Source organism: Eufriesea mexicana, unplaced genomic scaffold (assembly GCF_001483705.2).
Source record: "Eufriesea mexicana isolate 0111107269 unplaced genomic scaffold, ASM148370v2 scaffold4744748336, whole genome shotgun sequence".
In the NCBI taxonomy this organism is placed as follows: domain Eukaryota; kingdom Metazoa; phylum Arthropoda; class Insecta; order Hymenoptera; family Apidae; genus Eufriesea; species Eufriesea mexicana.
This window is the reverse complement of record NW_016907909.1, coordinates 283,543-299,998: the sequence shown is the minus strand read 5'-3', so window position 1 is coordinate 299,998 and position 16,456 is coordinate 283,543. Positions and strand designations below refer to the sequence as shown.

At 42.9% G+C, this 16,456-nt stretch overlaps 1 protein-coding gene across 1 annotated transcript in view; it reads right to left on the bottom strand.

Moving 5' to 3' along the window:
* Positions 1 to 10,708: 10,708 nt before the first annotated feature.
* nAChRa7 (nicotinic acetylcholine receptor alpha7 subunit) overlaps positions 10,709 to 16,456 on the bottom strand; it is a 271,960-nt gene continuing 266,212 nt past the window's right edge. The window contains exons 9-12 of the mRNA XM_017911599.1: positions 15,365 to 15,474; positions 14,386 to 14,494; positions 13,191 to 13,585; positions 10,709 to 11,161 (exon numbers count right to left, since the gene is read on the bottom strand). Coding sequence (XP_017767088.1) covers positions 10,994 to 11,161; positions 13,191 to 13,585; positions 14,386 to 14,494; positions 15,365 to 15,474 — 782 coding nt within the window. The 3' untranslated portion in view covers positions 10,709 to 10,993. The remainder of the gene's footprint in view (positions 11,162 to 13,190; positions 13,586 to 14,385; positions 14,495 to 15,364; positions 15,475 to 16,456) is intronic.

Below are 16,456 nucleotides of genomic sequence, written 5' to 3'. Positions count from 1 at the left end.
GATGGGAGTTTTAATAGAAACAACAGTCGCGTGTTTCTTTTCGGATCGTGTTTTCATCGCTGTTTCTGCTGCTATCGATCATCGAATCCGATATCAAAGCTACAGAATATCCCTTAAATCGTATAGAAATTGAATAAACTTCTCGAAAGAATTTTTTACACGAACTTTTCTACCCGTAAAATCGATATCCAATTACGAGGTTAAGGTAACCGAGTGACACCGAACTTCTCGCATTTTCGCATTCGGAAATCAGTATCGACGGATCGGTATCGGGAAAATAAATATCGAATAAAAATCCTGTCCCACGTAAAAATTCCTCAGCGACCGAGTTCGATGCAGACGCGAGTGAACGAAAGTAACTAAGAAAAAGAATAGCAATGGTATACACGTTTAGAAATAACGAGGCTTTATATTTACAGAAGAAGGTACAAGTATGCGTGAAAAGTTGCATTTCCAATTACAGTCATTCGTAAAGTCTAGTTCCTATTTTCCACTATGACACCATTCCCCTAAGGAACGAAAAAAAAAAAAAAAAAAAAAGAAAGGAAGAAAAAAGGAAGAATATCGTTTCGCTTAGTTACATTTCCAGGTCTGATACAACGAGGTGTGTAGGAAACCGAGACTTACAAACTATTGCCAAATTGTTTGTTCGAGAAACGAAAACCGCGTTTCTCGTTCTTCTCCCTTGCTACCATAATTGTTACGTTTTCCCGTGAGCGGAACAACGCTTGTTCCTCGGTTCTACTTCATTTCGGCTGACCTGCTGTATACTTCTTGCGTATAAAGAGCGGTCTAGTAAAACGGGACAAAGGGTCGTCGATCTTTCGAGTGTCTTCGTGTGCGACGCGCGATAAACGTCGGACAAAATTTTCCCTTGCTCCTTCTTTCTCCCATTTTTCGCTAATTAACCAAGCGTGACACGCGCTTCTGCTCGCTCGGCACGTTGCGCAACGCTTTCTCCCGATTTTCCGCGAGCGTCGATCGTTTCTAAGCGCGTCTACCCGACGTCCATCTTTCCGAGATCTACTTAAGGTGAAGCGCGCTGTCGTAAATTATTATACAAGAAAAATCTCGCGATTTGAAAAAGCCTGGCCCATCCTCGGCTCTTTCCTCTCCCGTCCCATTTTCTAATCGCTTTTGTCCCATCATTCTTCTCTCCTTTCTTTCCTTCTCTTATCATCGAGTACAAAAAAGCGTCACAAGAACACAAGCATCCCTTAAACACGACGAGTACAATTTTGATTTTCTCCATCGATCACAGTACTTTCACAGTTTGGCGACGAGCAACGCTGGCGCGGGAAATTCGAATCGTTGCTACAACTGCCACGATCATCGTCGATCGCGGATAAAACCCTGGACTCCGTGTGATCCTTCGATCTGACTGCGCGAGGATCGTCCCGTGGATCGATCTAGAGACGCTCGTTCGGGAAATCGTTAGCGCGCTCGCGTGTCCATCGCCGGAGCTCTTCGAGACGAGGAACGACGGGTGAACGTTGGTGGTGGGATAGGAGAAAAGAAAATAGAAATAAAGAGAGAGAGAGAGAGAATAGAGGAAGAGAGAATAGGGGAGTGGGTGAAAAGAAATTCGTCTCGCGTGCCTTCGCATTTTCCTTCTTCCCATGTGACCTGTCAACTACTTGTCGGAGACTAACTGCGGAAGACTTTGACGTGCTATAAGTATAGTAGACCTTACGCGTTAAAATTATTCCGTCTGACTACGAGTCGTTTCGTATCGTTATTTATTCCTTTTTTTTTTTTCATTTTTCTTTTTCGTTTTCTTTATACTCGGCTATGTAAATCGGTGCGTTATATACCCGTTCGCAGACGATTAAGATCGGTTTCGTTTTCTCGGCTAGAGACGGTTATCGATAATCTCGCGTAGTGGTAGTAGAGGTAGTATGATACATCGAGAGAGAAGAAAGCGTTCGTATTCTCAACGAACGTCAACAATTTCGCCGTCCGCTTCGAAGTTCCGAGGGGATTGTCTTTGTGACACGTAAACGACACGGGTGTCTCGATGAGCAATCTTACGTTTATTTCTACCGGTTACCTTAATAAGTTCCCTTAAAATGCTTTTTTGGATTAATTACGAGTCGAGTAAAAGACTACAAAGTGTGGGAGAAAGTTTCCAAGTTGCCAACCTCTTCCTTGCGTCCTCCCTTTCCCCTTCGCCCATTTTTCATCCACTTTCCCCGCTTTCCCGGTGTCTCCGCCACCGTCACCGGGGGTGTTTACGTCGTAGAACGATCGAAAGGGGCTACTCGTCGACGATCTTGCGTTCGACGTCTGACGTTTCGAGTGTTGACGGTAATTGAACCATTGTTCGAGGGGGGTGGCTTCTTTCAGACGTCGGGGTTCGTCTTTCGAGGATATTTTTCGAGTTAAGGCAACGTTGACTGAGAAATGTGCTTGACTCCTACGACGGGCTTTCAGGAGGGTGACGTTTTCCTTTTCAATCTCGAGCAAGTGTTTTAATTGATTTCTCCGCGGCTGAAATTTCAAATGGAATAATTCGATTCCGGATCTATGCGTGCGTGGAATTTCGTTTAAAGGAACACGAAAATTGCTGCTCGAGAGCTGCTTCGAATTGAATTTTTGGTAACCTTTTCCGAGTCTCTGTTGGTTAAATGGACAGCGTTTGACCGATGTTGTCGACACGTTAGCCCCTTTTCGAACTTGTTTGACGCGGTGACGTTTCGCGATCGACTCTAAATTCTCGACCTCGTTTATTTATTTATTTTTTTTTATTTTGTAATATGTATGTATATATATATATTTTTTTTTTCTTTCAACGAACAGCATCGTTCGCGTTCAATCGAACGGGACACTCGAAAAATCGTACGCCGTATCGATGTCCGAATACAATTTAATCGCATCACCCTGTACATATGCGCTACTACGATTCTAATAGCGTACCAACTTTTAATGCATTATTATGTCATTTTTTATTCCCCCATAAATTTCTCGTTAACCAGTAATATCTCCATTATTGTTATTATTATTATTATTATTATTATTATTATTATTATAATTATTATTATTATTCTTTTCTCTTTATTATTCGTTATCGGAAACGATTCCTCGCAGAAGTTCGCCTTAGTCGTGCGTTAATAACGTCGTAGAAAGAAAAATTGTCAACATTTCGTACAGGCGGAGAATTAATAATAATTAATACGTTACCGTTACTATTATTCATTTATTATAATTATTATCGTTACCATTATTAATATCGTTAGTACTAGCGTTATCGTTAATATTATCATTTCATCCTCGCCTCTTCCGTGATTCCGTCGTTATTGTTAATTTTAATTGTCGTAAGGTTAATAGTTCATAACGACAACCCCGCGTGTGACAAGCTTAGTTCAATGCGTATGTATATATCTCTTCCTTTTTCTTCTTCTCTCTTGTTGATTAAAGGCGCAAGTCGCGTTAATTCTCCGTGAATTTACCTCCTCTTCGTTCCTCACGTTCACCCCTTTCTCCCACCCCTGCTCTCACTTGTTCTTCATCCATTTCTTTTCTCCGTTCCTCTCTCAATAGAAGCCTCATCGCGTCCCGATGGAAGGCCGCCATTTTCAGACGTTCGGTGGACGTTGGTGGTTGAAAAATCTCGTTCCGATCGTAACGACATCTATTCACAGCTCTGTATGAACCTGTTGTATCTCTGTTACATCTGCTAACGATTTTGGAAGAAAAATTCGATCGTTCCTCGTGTGAGCACCGCGTCTCGTTCCGCGGGAAAGTTTCGCGGATTATTCCCATTCGGAAAGCACGTCGGGGAGAAGATTTCCATCTAAAGGGAACGAACCCGGGGGAGAGTTCGAATTCCACGAGTTTCCCTTCAAAGGCAACTTCTGCCGAGCTGTCGGACAAAGATAAAGGAAATATTATCCCGAACGGAAAAAACGCTCGTCGGAAATTTTCGCGGTGGTTCGAGTCGTCGATATAGACCCTGGTTTCGCTTCGAAAGCGATTTTCCTTCGTTCAGTTTTCCCCCGAAAAGCGCCACGAGCCTCATTCTTCCCCTCATTTTACTTCCTCCTTCATAGCCGTGACATCGCTCGATCACGTGCACGAAAGCGTACTCTCGCTCGACGTTTTCATACATTTTTGCTCGAAGAAAAGGCTCTACTTTCGATCTCGTATCGAGTTCAAGAAGGTGGAAACGTTTCGGCAGCACGTGCAATTTAAATCACCCCGTGACACAGGGGGATGATCATCGATAAGAGAATATAGGAAAAGAATGAAAGAAACGTCACAATCCGTCTGAATTTAGACCTCGTTTTCGAATTTCGTCGTTCATCGTCTTCTCTGTCTAATCTCTCTCTTCGATTTTTCACTCGTCGTTCGATTCGTTCGATTATGGGATCGACGTGCGTGTCATCGAAATATCTTATCGCGGTAAATCGTGATATTTTCATTATTTTCCGAAACTAAAGGACCAAACGAAAAGATCCCCGGAAACGTGAACGAAAACACTCCCTTTTCCCGATCTCCTATCGTTTTTCCATTTCAGCTGTCTCTCTCTCTCTGTGTTACCCGCGAATTGGCGTTTCCCTCGTTATCCTCTGTTTATTTTTTTCTTTTTTTTCGAGTTTTCTTATTTTTTATTTTTTCGTTACTTTTATCGTTTACGAACGACTCGACAATTTTTTTCTACCGTCTTGTTCTAATTAATCTCTAAGACCCTGAATCTCGTGAACAGCTTAAACGCTTGAACGTTGAGCGTGATAGTTGAAAGTACACTCGAACATTAATTACCCTCACTAAGCGTCCGGCTTACGACGTCTCGTAAACGCTGGGAACCAGCGCTGGATAAAAACAATAAATGAGCATCCGTGAGCAACGAATTTAGTCTGTCCCGTGGACATATTCTTCATCGTCCATCCCTCTCCGCTCGTCCTTCGGCCTCCGCGAGTAATATATCGTTAAATCGCTTCGTTTAGTGAGCAACTCGTTTCGAATTCCGACTTGACTTCGATATGTGGCAACAAGTAAATTTTTCACAGAACGAGTATATAATTTCTTAATTTATCGAACGGCTTATCGATTTTAACTTTATTTATCTCTTTTACTAGAATTTCCATTTTTTAAATGCGGGCGCTATCGTCTTCCTTCGATGCGATTCTACGTGCATTTTCTGCTCCATTTTTTAGCAACTAGTCGCCCGTTTCATCTTCTAACTAAGGTTTCACGATGATTCAGCGATTCCTTAGAATCGAGAATATCTTTTCTCTTATATTTTTTTTTTTCCTTTTTAACGCTCGCGTAAGAACTAATTAATAACGAGTAATATCGATAGGCTGGATGTTAATTCTCCGTTAACGATCAGCGTCTGCTCGCTTAACGTTAACGCTTTTCAAGTACGATTAAAATGGCAGCGTCGTCGACGCCATTGCGACTCGCAACGAGTCATCCGTTCCAGGACCAATTCGACTAATTTCGAACCACTTTTCAAAATGCATACAATAAGCTACGAATAATGTATTTTTACCATAATATTACCACAATTACCAAAATTATTACCACAATTATTATAATTACGAGAAAAAAGAAAAATCGACTTTGCAAAAATTTTTGCCAACATCTCTATTAACCCTGATTAGGTACACTTAAGATAATTTTTTTACGACTTTGTTTGAGTTAGGTTTCATATTTCAAAGTCCATTTTCGCGATAATCAGGAAAAATACTTAATCGAACGTAACTTTGGATAGAATCGAGCACTCAAAGCGCACGAAATTTACGTAAAGCAATAAATAAAAAATAAATTTGAAGTCAGTGGTGTTTTGTTATACTTCGTTGACCGAATTCCTGGGAAACTAGAAGGGTTTCAACTTCGCCGAGGTTAATTAGCTATTTTGTTGTTAGGCAAATTGGTCGTGGAAGGATCGAGGTCGGTCGCGTTTTAACAATAAATCGTCGCCATGCGACTTTTTCCACCAACTTGAACTACAGCAAACGTGGCTGCGGAAAAGAAAGAAAAAGAAACCACGGAGTATCGTTCGTTTCGCGATAAAATTCGTCCACGATCTGCAGATGTCGCTGGGAAAAACGTTGGAAATGATCGATCGCGAAACGAAATCATAGTAAACCGTGGTATAATTCCTAGTGTCGATCCTGTTACGTTCATTTTCCTCATATATCTATTTCTTCTCTCGTTTCGTTCCATCTTCTACCTCGATCGACACTTTCGTCGTTAATATTTATCTTTTCCGCGATTCCTTTGCTTCTCTAACGACACTCACTCGAGATAACCGTGTTTTTTTAACATTTTTCATTTTGTCTTTCCTACTGTAGTACTGTATTCTACCGAGACCTTCCGGCGCGAACCATTAAGTGCTTTAAATTTAATTCATTAATTTAATTAATTAGCTGATTTAAAGATCGAGAATGGTTAATCCACCAATCGAGGCGTTATCGATTATAGTTTATATCCTCTACGTATTATTATTATTATTATTTTTTTTCCTTTAAATCGTTCCTGTAACATCATTAACAACGTGTTTTTTTTTTTGTCCTTTAATTATTATTTTGTAACCATTATAATAGTATTTAAAAGATAACGTGATTGGTTGTCGCGTCAATGCCAATGGCCAAAACGTGCTATAGTTTGCTCTGCTTTTTTTTTCGCAATATTTTTTCTGTTTTTCTCGTTTTCGCTTTTGCCATATGTTCAACAAAACCCGCCTGCGAGACTATCCGTTAACGAGATTCCGATGCTTTCTCTCTTCCTCCATTTGCGTTGCCAAGTTTCTTCGTTCATAGGTTAATAATTGTCGAGTGTTTCTCCAGTCTCTTCTTGCTCGACACTGTCGTCGAGACTGCGTTTCTCTACGTTTCCGTCTTTTCTTTCGCGTTTTTTGAGCCTTCGTTTTCACTGCTTTTCATTCTCCGCGAGAGGAATAAATTCTTCTGCTCTAAGGGAGCTAAGGTTTGGTTCTTTAACGCGCTTCGCGTACTCATCAAGCACAGGTGGAATCTTTACGAATAATTTCTGCGTCTAAAGATATGCTTCTCTATGGCTGTTCTAACCGAGCTGGTCTCGCGTGGCTAGTCGAAAGTAGACGGTGCGTTAATAGGATTTCTGTCACGTTGAAACAACGCCGTGCCGTGGCCAGTGATCGAAATTAATTAACGGGAAAATTCGAAACCGAATGCAAACAAAGTAAAGGTATCGGTGGAAAATTTCGCAATTTTTCCAATTCCCGGGAATTATCGAGAGGCGTAGTTCGTAGAAGAAAACAATGGTGAAATTTCCACGGAGACGCAATTATAAAATCGGCATCGTTGAACGCGCGAAGCAAGGAATTACGCGGAAAGGCTGGAACGCAGTTCGAGAAATACGGGAATTATTATTACACGTTTGAGTGGAGAGCGCGGCAGGGCGTTGTTTCAATGTAAGCACAGCCTGAAACGAGAGGAGGTGAAGCAAAACCGTCGGGTCATTGAAATTAACGAAGTACAGCATGAAACCAAATGTTGCTCGAAAACACGGTGACACATACAGCTTGCAAAGGAAATCCTATTTCCCGGCGACGTTGGTTCGTCCGAGCGTCTCCGCGAACCTCGAGCCAGTCACCAGTCAAAATATTAAATGGAATATCGTATTAAATACTGAGCATTCGTATATATATATTGACTAAAATGTTTCCTGCTTCTAGACCGGTGGCTGGTGAGGATTTTAGAGGGACGCCGGCAGAGGAACGACGATGCGCGTGCAACTTAACCGCTACGGGTAGCTCCATTTCGAAACTCGGGCCTGCCGCGGCCATCTTGTTCGCAGGTGATCGAAATGGATCTCGCAGCGAGGATTAAGCACGACGTTGGGAGGTTCGACTTGGTCGAAGACGATACGATCCCCGATCAACGCGAATACTTATGCAACGAGGGTAATCGTTGGATGAATATGCCCCTAGGTAGCCTGATCGACAGCCGTTTGGAAACGCACGAGGGAAGAATTTTCGAGCGTTGTTCGATTATTTCCCTCGAATTGCCGCGATAGCTTCGGCAGGAATGGGATTCCTCTTTGCAGCGACAAACAAGAAAATCAATCGGAACTGCTGTGCGTCCGTTGACGGATAATCCGACGTGGGTACTTTCACAGACGAACTGCAAATGGTTTGGCCATTTAAGGCGAGTAGCGTGCGGTCGAAGAGCAAGAGATTAATCAAGGATCAGGCCCCGGCGATCGCTCGAGATCTCGTTGTTCGGTTCATATTCGGACCGTCGAGCAGCGAATCGGCCCCGGTACCGGTTCGAAGAACGTGGAAAAGTGTAATGAGAACCGGGCAGCCGTTCGGGATGATTCGAAAGGAAGCGACGCGGTCGTCCGTCCATCGAGGATCATCGAGATTCGCTTGGTCCGAAGCCGACTCGACTTAAAAAAGTAAATATACACTAACAGGCTCGAGTTGCTTTGGAATCGCGCCGCGAGTCCCGGATCCGATCGCGAAGGTGGACGCCTCGTTTCGTGGGTGGTGAACGTCGGGTTCGCCGGAAGTCACGCGAGATCTCGAGGATGCGAAAGCCTGCCTCCCTGGAACGTTAGATCGAAAAAGTTTTGCGCGTGAATCCGTGTAGGTTTCATGTCTGTTTGAGTCCTTGTGTGTGTGTTCGTGTAGGTGGACGTGTAACGCGTGCGGAGTAGAACGCGATGGACGTGTTGGCGTGTTAACGTGTGTGAGAGAGAGTGTGTACCGTGTGTGCGCTTGTACAAGCGTGTACAGAGGGACAACAACAAACGATGTCCGCCGATAGAAGGGAAAGAAACGCGTAAAAATGAAGAAAGATGCTGCGCTAAGTCAATCGTCATCATCGTCATCATTCCATTCGGAGTCATCCATTGCCCGTCATTCTCTCTCTCCCTTTCTCTCTCACTCTTTCTTTCTCTCTCTCTCTCTCTCTCTCTCGCTCTCGCAACAAGCTCTCTCTCTCAGTCTCCCTTGCTCAAACGCCCTTTGTCTTTCTCTCTGTCTCTCTCGTTCTTCCTTTCTCTCCTCTTGCTTACGCCGAATTTCTCTTACGAGCTAACAAAGAACAGTATTTATTTTTTTGTTTCTTTTGGTTTTAAACGCCGCGCCGTCGCACGCCATCTTATAATCGTAGTATAAATCCCCCGTTTTATTTCAGTTGTCGTCGATTTACTTACTAGTGATACGGATAATAAAATTCACTGGCATTGATTTGAAACATCTTGGCAGTTCATTGTGTGTAGTTATTACCTTTACTTATTATTCTCTCGTATGTTTTTTTTTTTTTGCTTTTTTTCTTTTTTGTTGCATTTTCAGTTTTTCAGAATATTTTAACGTGTGCGCTTTGCTCTTAATCGTGTGTTTTCATACGTCTGTTTTCCTCCGTTCCTCTATTTTCCCCTTTGTTTCTCTTTTAAGCACAATAAAAGGAGCAGTGTACCCTTCTTCAGCTTCTCTCTCTTTTGTTTGTATCTCTCTTTCTCTCTCTCTTGTTCTCCCTTTCGCTCTCTCTCTCGTGTGCTTTCTCTCCCTCTCTTTCTCTCCCTCTCGTTCGCTCTTTCACGAGACTCTCTCTCTCTCTCTCTCGCTCTCTCTCGCTCGCTCTTTCTCTCTTTCTCTCTCTCTCTCTCTCTCTCTCTCTGGCTGGACACGGTCGTATACAGGACCGAACGAAAAATCGTTTCGTGGTCGTGGAGCGTACCGTGAAAACTCGATTTATCCTTTAACAAATTCAAACGCTTCGACGGTCCTCGGTGCTCTATGTTTCCATGTTCGGTCTCTTGCTGATGTATGCGTGTATATGTGCGTGTACGTGTATGCGTGTTCGTGTTCTACACGCGTGTACGCAGATTTATTTGCATCCCGTGCAACGATTGCCGAAGCGAGTTTCGAAGACGAACGTTCCAGTTCGTGCTTTCAGCCGGACAGATTCGTGGCGCGATTTCAAGTAGAGCAGCTTCCAGATAATAAAATCCTAGCGACGACGTTGTTAGATAGGCAGCGATTCCTTCAACTCCAGGACGACGCGCTGGCCAACTCGTGAAGCGTAACTCAGGGATTATAAGGAGAACAAAGGCGATTTTCTCCAACCTCCATTGATCGTGTCTCTTCCCTCGGATCAAGGAGAAGCAACGTCCACGGGAACGCATAACGAATTAACATCCTCGGTGAATGGAATTAACATCCTCCATGGGATTAGAGTTTCCACGATGCGGTTGGAAATCACGTTGCCGGTGAATGGAAATTCATCGGGCGCACCCCGAGTTCTTCGAGGCTTGGAACGGAAACGGAAAATAGGGGAAAGAAACGTACGCTACCTTCGATCCACCAGTCGGTTTACGTCATCGCGTCGCTAACGTCCAATTTTCGTTGAAAAATCGCGTCAACTCCAACCGAAAGGAACTTCAGGCTCTCGATCCTTCGCGTTCCACACCCCTATCGTGGCACAACAAATACCAGGGATGCACATACCTCGGCGTGGCCGGCGTGTTCGTATGCTATCGTGTGTGCGTGTACATATGAACGCGCGCGCGCGCGCGCGCGTGTCAGTGTCCTTTTAACGCGCCTGTGTAGGCGCATTTTCAACGTGTCTCGCTAAGGCATCCTCTTCGAATGAACTACGTGACGAGATATATATCTCTCTTTATATATATATATTTTTTATATATATGTATATCGTAAAGAATACGAAGAGCCTAGTGTCCTCGCATCGTTCTCTTGCTATCACGGTGCGGATCTCCCGAAACGAGGCGTAACACGACTCTGGGGCTCGATCCCGATCAGCTGAACATCCAAGCGTAGGAGAAACATCGTTGTGAACGTTGTCCGCGGGATCCAAGCGTGGACCAGGTCGTCGTCATAGTCTTCGTCACTGTCGTCGTCATCGTCGTCGTCGTCGTCGTCGTCGTAGTCATCGTGTTCAGCTCCTGCACGTTCGCGTTCCTCGCCGTCCGCACTGATGCGCAGCACACGATCCTCGTCGAGCTCCAACATTACGCCGGCTATTTCATCTTTTTTGAATCACTTGACGATGATGTGTGGCGCCGACAGTAGGACGGTGATGGTTGCGATGATGGTGAACAGAGTAAAAATTATTAGGCACACTCTGTCTACCACCATCGCCGCGAACTTCCAGTCGTTCTTCACTTTTGCGTTCTTGTCCTCGCTCTTCATCTGATCCGTGATTATCTGTAACAGGGATATGCCGGGTATGATGCATGGCTCTCGTTTCCAGGGCGTGCGGATTAGACGGAAGATGGCGGAGTTCGCGGGAACGTGGAAATTCGCGGGGTTTCCGTGCTGGCATGCTTCGTGATTGTTAGGATTGCCGTCACGGCGAGGAGAGTAATCCTAAGTTCAAAGGGTAAATTTATAACGAAGAAGGCGGCGTTAACGATTTGACACCTGGCTCGATTCGAACCTGGATAATTTTGCGAATATTCGTCGAGGTATAGCTGTTCCCGTGGTTCCAAAATTGGAGAAATTTCATATCTAATTTGTACGAAGAAAGTACAGTATTTACAGAACGTGAGAGATATTTCGATTTTATTACTTGATAATTTATTAACAAAATACGGTCTATTCTTTAAGCGTTACTCCAGCATCCGCACGATACCAACATGGCGTCCGCAGCCGTCAAAATGTCGGCGAATATAAATTCGATAATAAATTCCTCGTATCGCTCATCGTTAAACGAAACACGTCCATTTGCGAATACTTCATCGGATATGCAACTTGGTCCAGAAATAAGAGCAAATGGTTAATATATTACACCAAGATTGCACCTTTTGCTGCGTAGATTCGGCCCGTGAAATATTAATGCGTAATTGAGAAACCCCGGAGCGCGTTTGAAATTACGCCGAGCACATTTGTTGCGTTGCCGAATGCATTAATACGAAGCATCGCGATAATATGCACCGAAAGTCCCAATTTATCCTTTAACGCGGTCTCTCTACGACTTTCTAACTCTCCGCGACTTCCTAACTTTCCGGCTGGTGCCATCAGGGACCAATCTGTTTAGCCAGCGAATAAGCAATCACGAGGCAAGCTGAAGTTCTGCGTGAACACGTATAATAATCATCAGCCGGCTAAAAAGTTAATCACAAGCCCGGGTCGGCAATTTGACGGGATCAGAGAGAATTCGCAGCGGAGAATAAATTATAGACAATCCTGTCGAGTCCCGACGACGATCATTTCCACGTAAGAATCTATTAGGCAGTTTCTTCCCTCGGAACGTAGAACGGGATCCTGGAAACTTCGCGGAATACGCAACGACTGTGACATTGTCTGCGATTGTCCCTATCACGGGACCACGGGCGAACTCGGAACTTCCCATCTAATATACGGTCCGTAATTATGAACACCGATAGGTATTCGAGTGTTTGACTTTGCCGTGTCAGTAGCGACTGGAGAAATGGACGGGCTTTAATAATCCTGCACAAACAGTAGTACAACAGAGAATGGTTTCACGTTCGTCAGCATACCTCGCCGCTACGTGTTCCGTTATTATACTACATGCGACTTTACACGAAAGTTTCTGCACTTACGGGCAAATTAAAATGAGTGTACACTTGGTAATTAGCTGAAGTACCGCAGCGTATATTTCGCAAGAACTCGCTAATTGTCATCCTCATTATTATTAACGGACGACACTTCTTTCTATTAAAAATAAAGAAGCGGCTCAAGTTCGTAAACGTTGCAGTGCTGCAGAGTGCAGATGCTTGTTTATGAAAGAGAGTCCCGAATTAGTCGTGCGTGTAACGAGTTCCTAATTCGTTTTAATGTCTACCCTGCTATGCATTGTTGCTTCCGAGCGTAAATAAAATACATATTTACCGTGTAACTTGCCAGCTGGCGAGTATTATTCTTTCGCTCTGCAGGTCGTTGCTGAATAAAAATATTCATCGACAATTCCAACAAATTTACAACGAACCTGATAACGTACCTAACGATGGACATGGATTAGGAGTAAGAAGCAAAATGGAGGGAATAGTATTCGGTTTTTCCTTAACGCTGAATCTATTGACGATTTCGGTCAAATGACACCTGTTCGTGAACGCAGATTATATCCTTTGCAATTGGATAGAGATAACAATGGAAAAGAACAATGAAAAGTTTTGGTCAGTCGTTTAGGTAGGTTCAGCGTTGAAGAATAGGCTGCGATTCAATTATGTTAGCAAACTGCTGGCAAACAGCAAAGGAGCCGCAAGAAACGTACCTTAATTTCTTTGAGGATCATAATGAGCTCGTTTCGGGCACAGAAACACGCGTTCTGAAGTATCGTTTCGACCTGGGGGCCTGACGTCTCAGCCGGATGTGGATGATGATGCGGCGTGTGACTGATCTGAATCGTCCCCGGATAAGTGGAGTGTGCCAATGGCGTTGCGTGTTGATGATGCGGCGTCGCAGCATGGCTGTGATGATGATGGGGCGTCGTGTGTATGTGGCTGTGCCCATGGCCCATCGTGTGATGGTGAGGGCCAGGGGTACTGTACACGTTGTTCAAGAGGTCATTGCGAGACGCCAGTGCATTGTCATCGAGGTCCAGCACATTCGCTAGGAGGGACTTGCTGCTCCTTTGACGAAGCTCCAGGTCGTGACTCTTGCTACCGCCTGTTTAGATAAATTGTTACGATGAGTGCAAAATAATTGGCACCACTCTGGGCTTCCTTATATTCCTAACGAAATTGAGAAAAATGAGAAACAGATAAGGGGAGGAACTGAGTGACGAATACTACTATACTTTGGCTTTCTTGAATTTTAGAGGTAGGAGATATTTTACAGATATTTTTTGAATTTCAGGAACGTTGGAAAAATAAATAAATAATTCCAGGTAGATGTTCCTTTGAGAAATAACACGATATAAATAACGTGATAATATTGTAGCAATTTCCTAACAAGACTGTCAAAAATATTTATAACGAAATAAAGGAAAATGAGAAAGAGACGAGGGGTTGAAAACTGATTGACAAATACTACTATACTTCCATTATTTCTGGGCTTTAAAATCGAGAGACATATTACACAAGTTCTTCAATCTCCTAAGTATATGTACAGACGATAAATTATACATTTATAAAGAGGTTTATCAAAAAGTTTAAAGTTAGAAAATGTATATACAATACGTCTAGCAAAGGATAAGTAAGTATGTGAAAAGAGAAATGGGTAGTTAATTTCTGCCAACATTTTACTTCTTTGATAATTAACGATACTCGTATCTCGTTCAAGTATGGTTACACACATGCATACGACTCGAAGTAAGTCAGGTGTGCCTTGGAGTGCTGTGTGCACACTTCGGTAACGAGTGACTGAGAACAGTGTTTGTGTGACACAGTTAAACATTTATATAAAACACATATAGTAGTAAATGTTGTCAGTACTTATGTCGATGCTTTTTCGTGTCACTAAATTACCAGTGACTGGAGACGGTTTTTGAGACTTTTGCGCCTCTCTCTCTTCTTTGTCACCTGGTCGTGACATACGTAGTATAAAAGGCAGCCAATAAAGGAATAGCACTTTCACCTGAAAATCAGATTGGTAATATAATTCTCTGCATAACAGATCAATTTCGATCTACATATCTAATCGATCATTCAAATTTCGAAATTCTCCAATTCGAGCTTTACACGTCAACACGACCTTTGCACTCGAGAGGCAATAATTAATTTAATTAAATTCTAAAAATCGATGTTAATTAACATATCGAAGTATAATAATTCTACGTCATAATACGTATAGCATTACTTATTGACCGTTCTAAAAATATCGTTCATTTCATGATAGAAAGTTTTTGAATTACTATTTTTCTGCAAAATCGAGTGCAAAGGGTTGAATGTACGTCGATGTAAAATGGCGCGAGTACTATACGTTAAATGGTATGGAGAAAGAAACAAGTTGACAGCAAACACGGTTTACGATTTTCTCATAATCGGTGGAATACAGTAGATAATAAAATCGGAGCAAGGTGGAAGCTCAGCATGACTCGAAAGGGCGAATTCAGTTAACAAGCAAAGTAAATCTGAAGTATACTTGGAAGCACATGAGCTCGCGTTAATTGAAGTCGCATATAGGATAAGATTACCCAAGAAACCAGTTTGCTCGGACAGAGAAAATAGTTGAATCCTGCGATTTTAGCCGGAATAAATAAAGCCGGATATTAAAGCTTAATAAACGTAAATATTACTTCATTAAAAAGCGCGTCGCAGTAATTTCCGCAAGGGAAAACGTGGTTCTCCGCTTTTTCTTTTAAATCCGAAATATGTACGCTCGGCATGCATTTATGCCGGTTTAAATTCTCGAAAATACTTTGAAGAAAAATCATTCCGGGCTAACCAGGATAAACTAGATCAAAGAGTTTGTGTCTCGAATTAATTTGATGAAAGGACAGCTTACCCATTCAGACATTTCATGAGTATCAGCATTCCGGTGATGATAATTTAAAATCATAATGGTGCTGACAACACTGCTGGCCACCATAAACATAATACAGTTGAAGTATGTTCCTGTGGAAACATGGAAAAGTTGAGGGAAAGCGTGACTGATGCGACAGGATTTGCCGAATTAAAATTAATCGATCACTCGCGAGTCGTGGGTCGTTATCGATATCGTTCCAATCGAAATCGCGGATTGACAGCAATCCCACCGATCCAAATATCAATTTCAAAACGCTCGCCTCCCCATCATGGTATCAATGGACGTTGGTTGTCCAACCCCGTGTCTGACCCGCGCGATCTGCTACTACTGTCATGCGACTACTGTCACTCGACTAGTTCTGACTGTAATAGGGAATCCTCGGAGGAGGATAAAGGACTGTGCACAATAAGCCTCGCTCACATTACGGTGCACTGATCAGATACGAGTGATAACTCGAGAGCGCTGTACAAGCTTCTAAATAGGATGGATTTCCAACGAAGAAATTTTGCAACCCTAAAGGATTCTCTTTATGCTCCGTCACGTAGCATAAAGGTACACTTTGGCAGAAAATTGGCAGAAAATCTGCCAGATGACGATTTCCGATTTTCTCCGGTGAAGAGTCACAGAGAAGACGAAACGTGGTGAAATATGCTAACATCGAGATCTAGGCATCGAGATCTAGGCTGGAAAGACAAGGAAGATATCCTTCGACCCTCTTAACAGCTCACCCTCGTCGACTCTCGAATAGTTTACGCTTGGCAATAGGTTATCTATCAACGAACAGTCAGGTTCGTGTCAATTGACCATCGCGTTGTCTGATAGGAAGTTTAACGAAAAATTCGAGAACATATAACCTCGAGGTAACTTAACCTTTTAGGTACGGCTGAATTTTACTCGAAGAGATTTCTGGGGACGGTAGAGTCTGACACGAACTACATATAAGCGATACAGCACTAAAATGTGTGACAGAAAACGCTGTTCTCTACGCGAGTACATTAAAATGAAGTTATCTATGATATGATTATAAATTTTCTTAAAATATATTACACATACTTTAACTTCAACAATTCA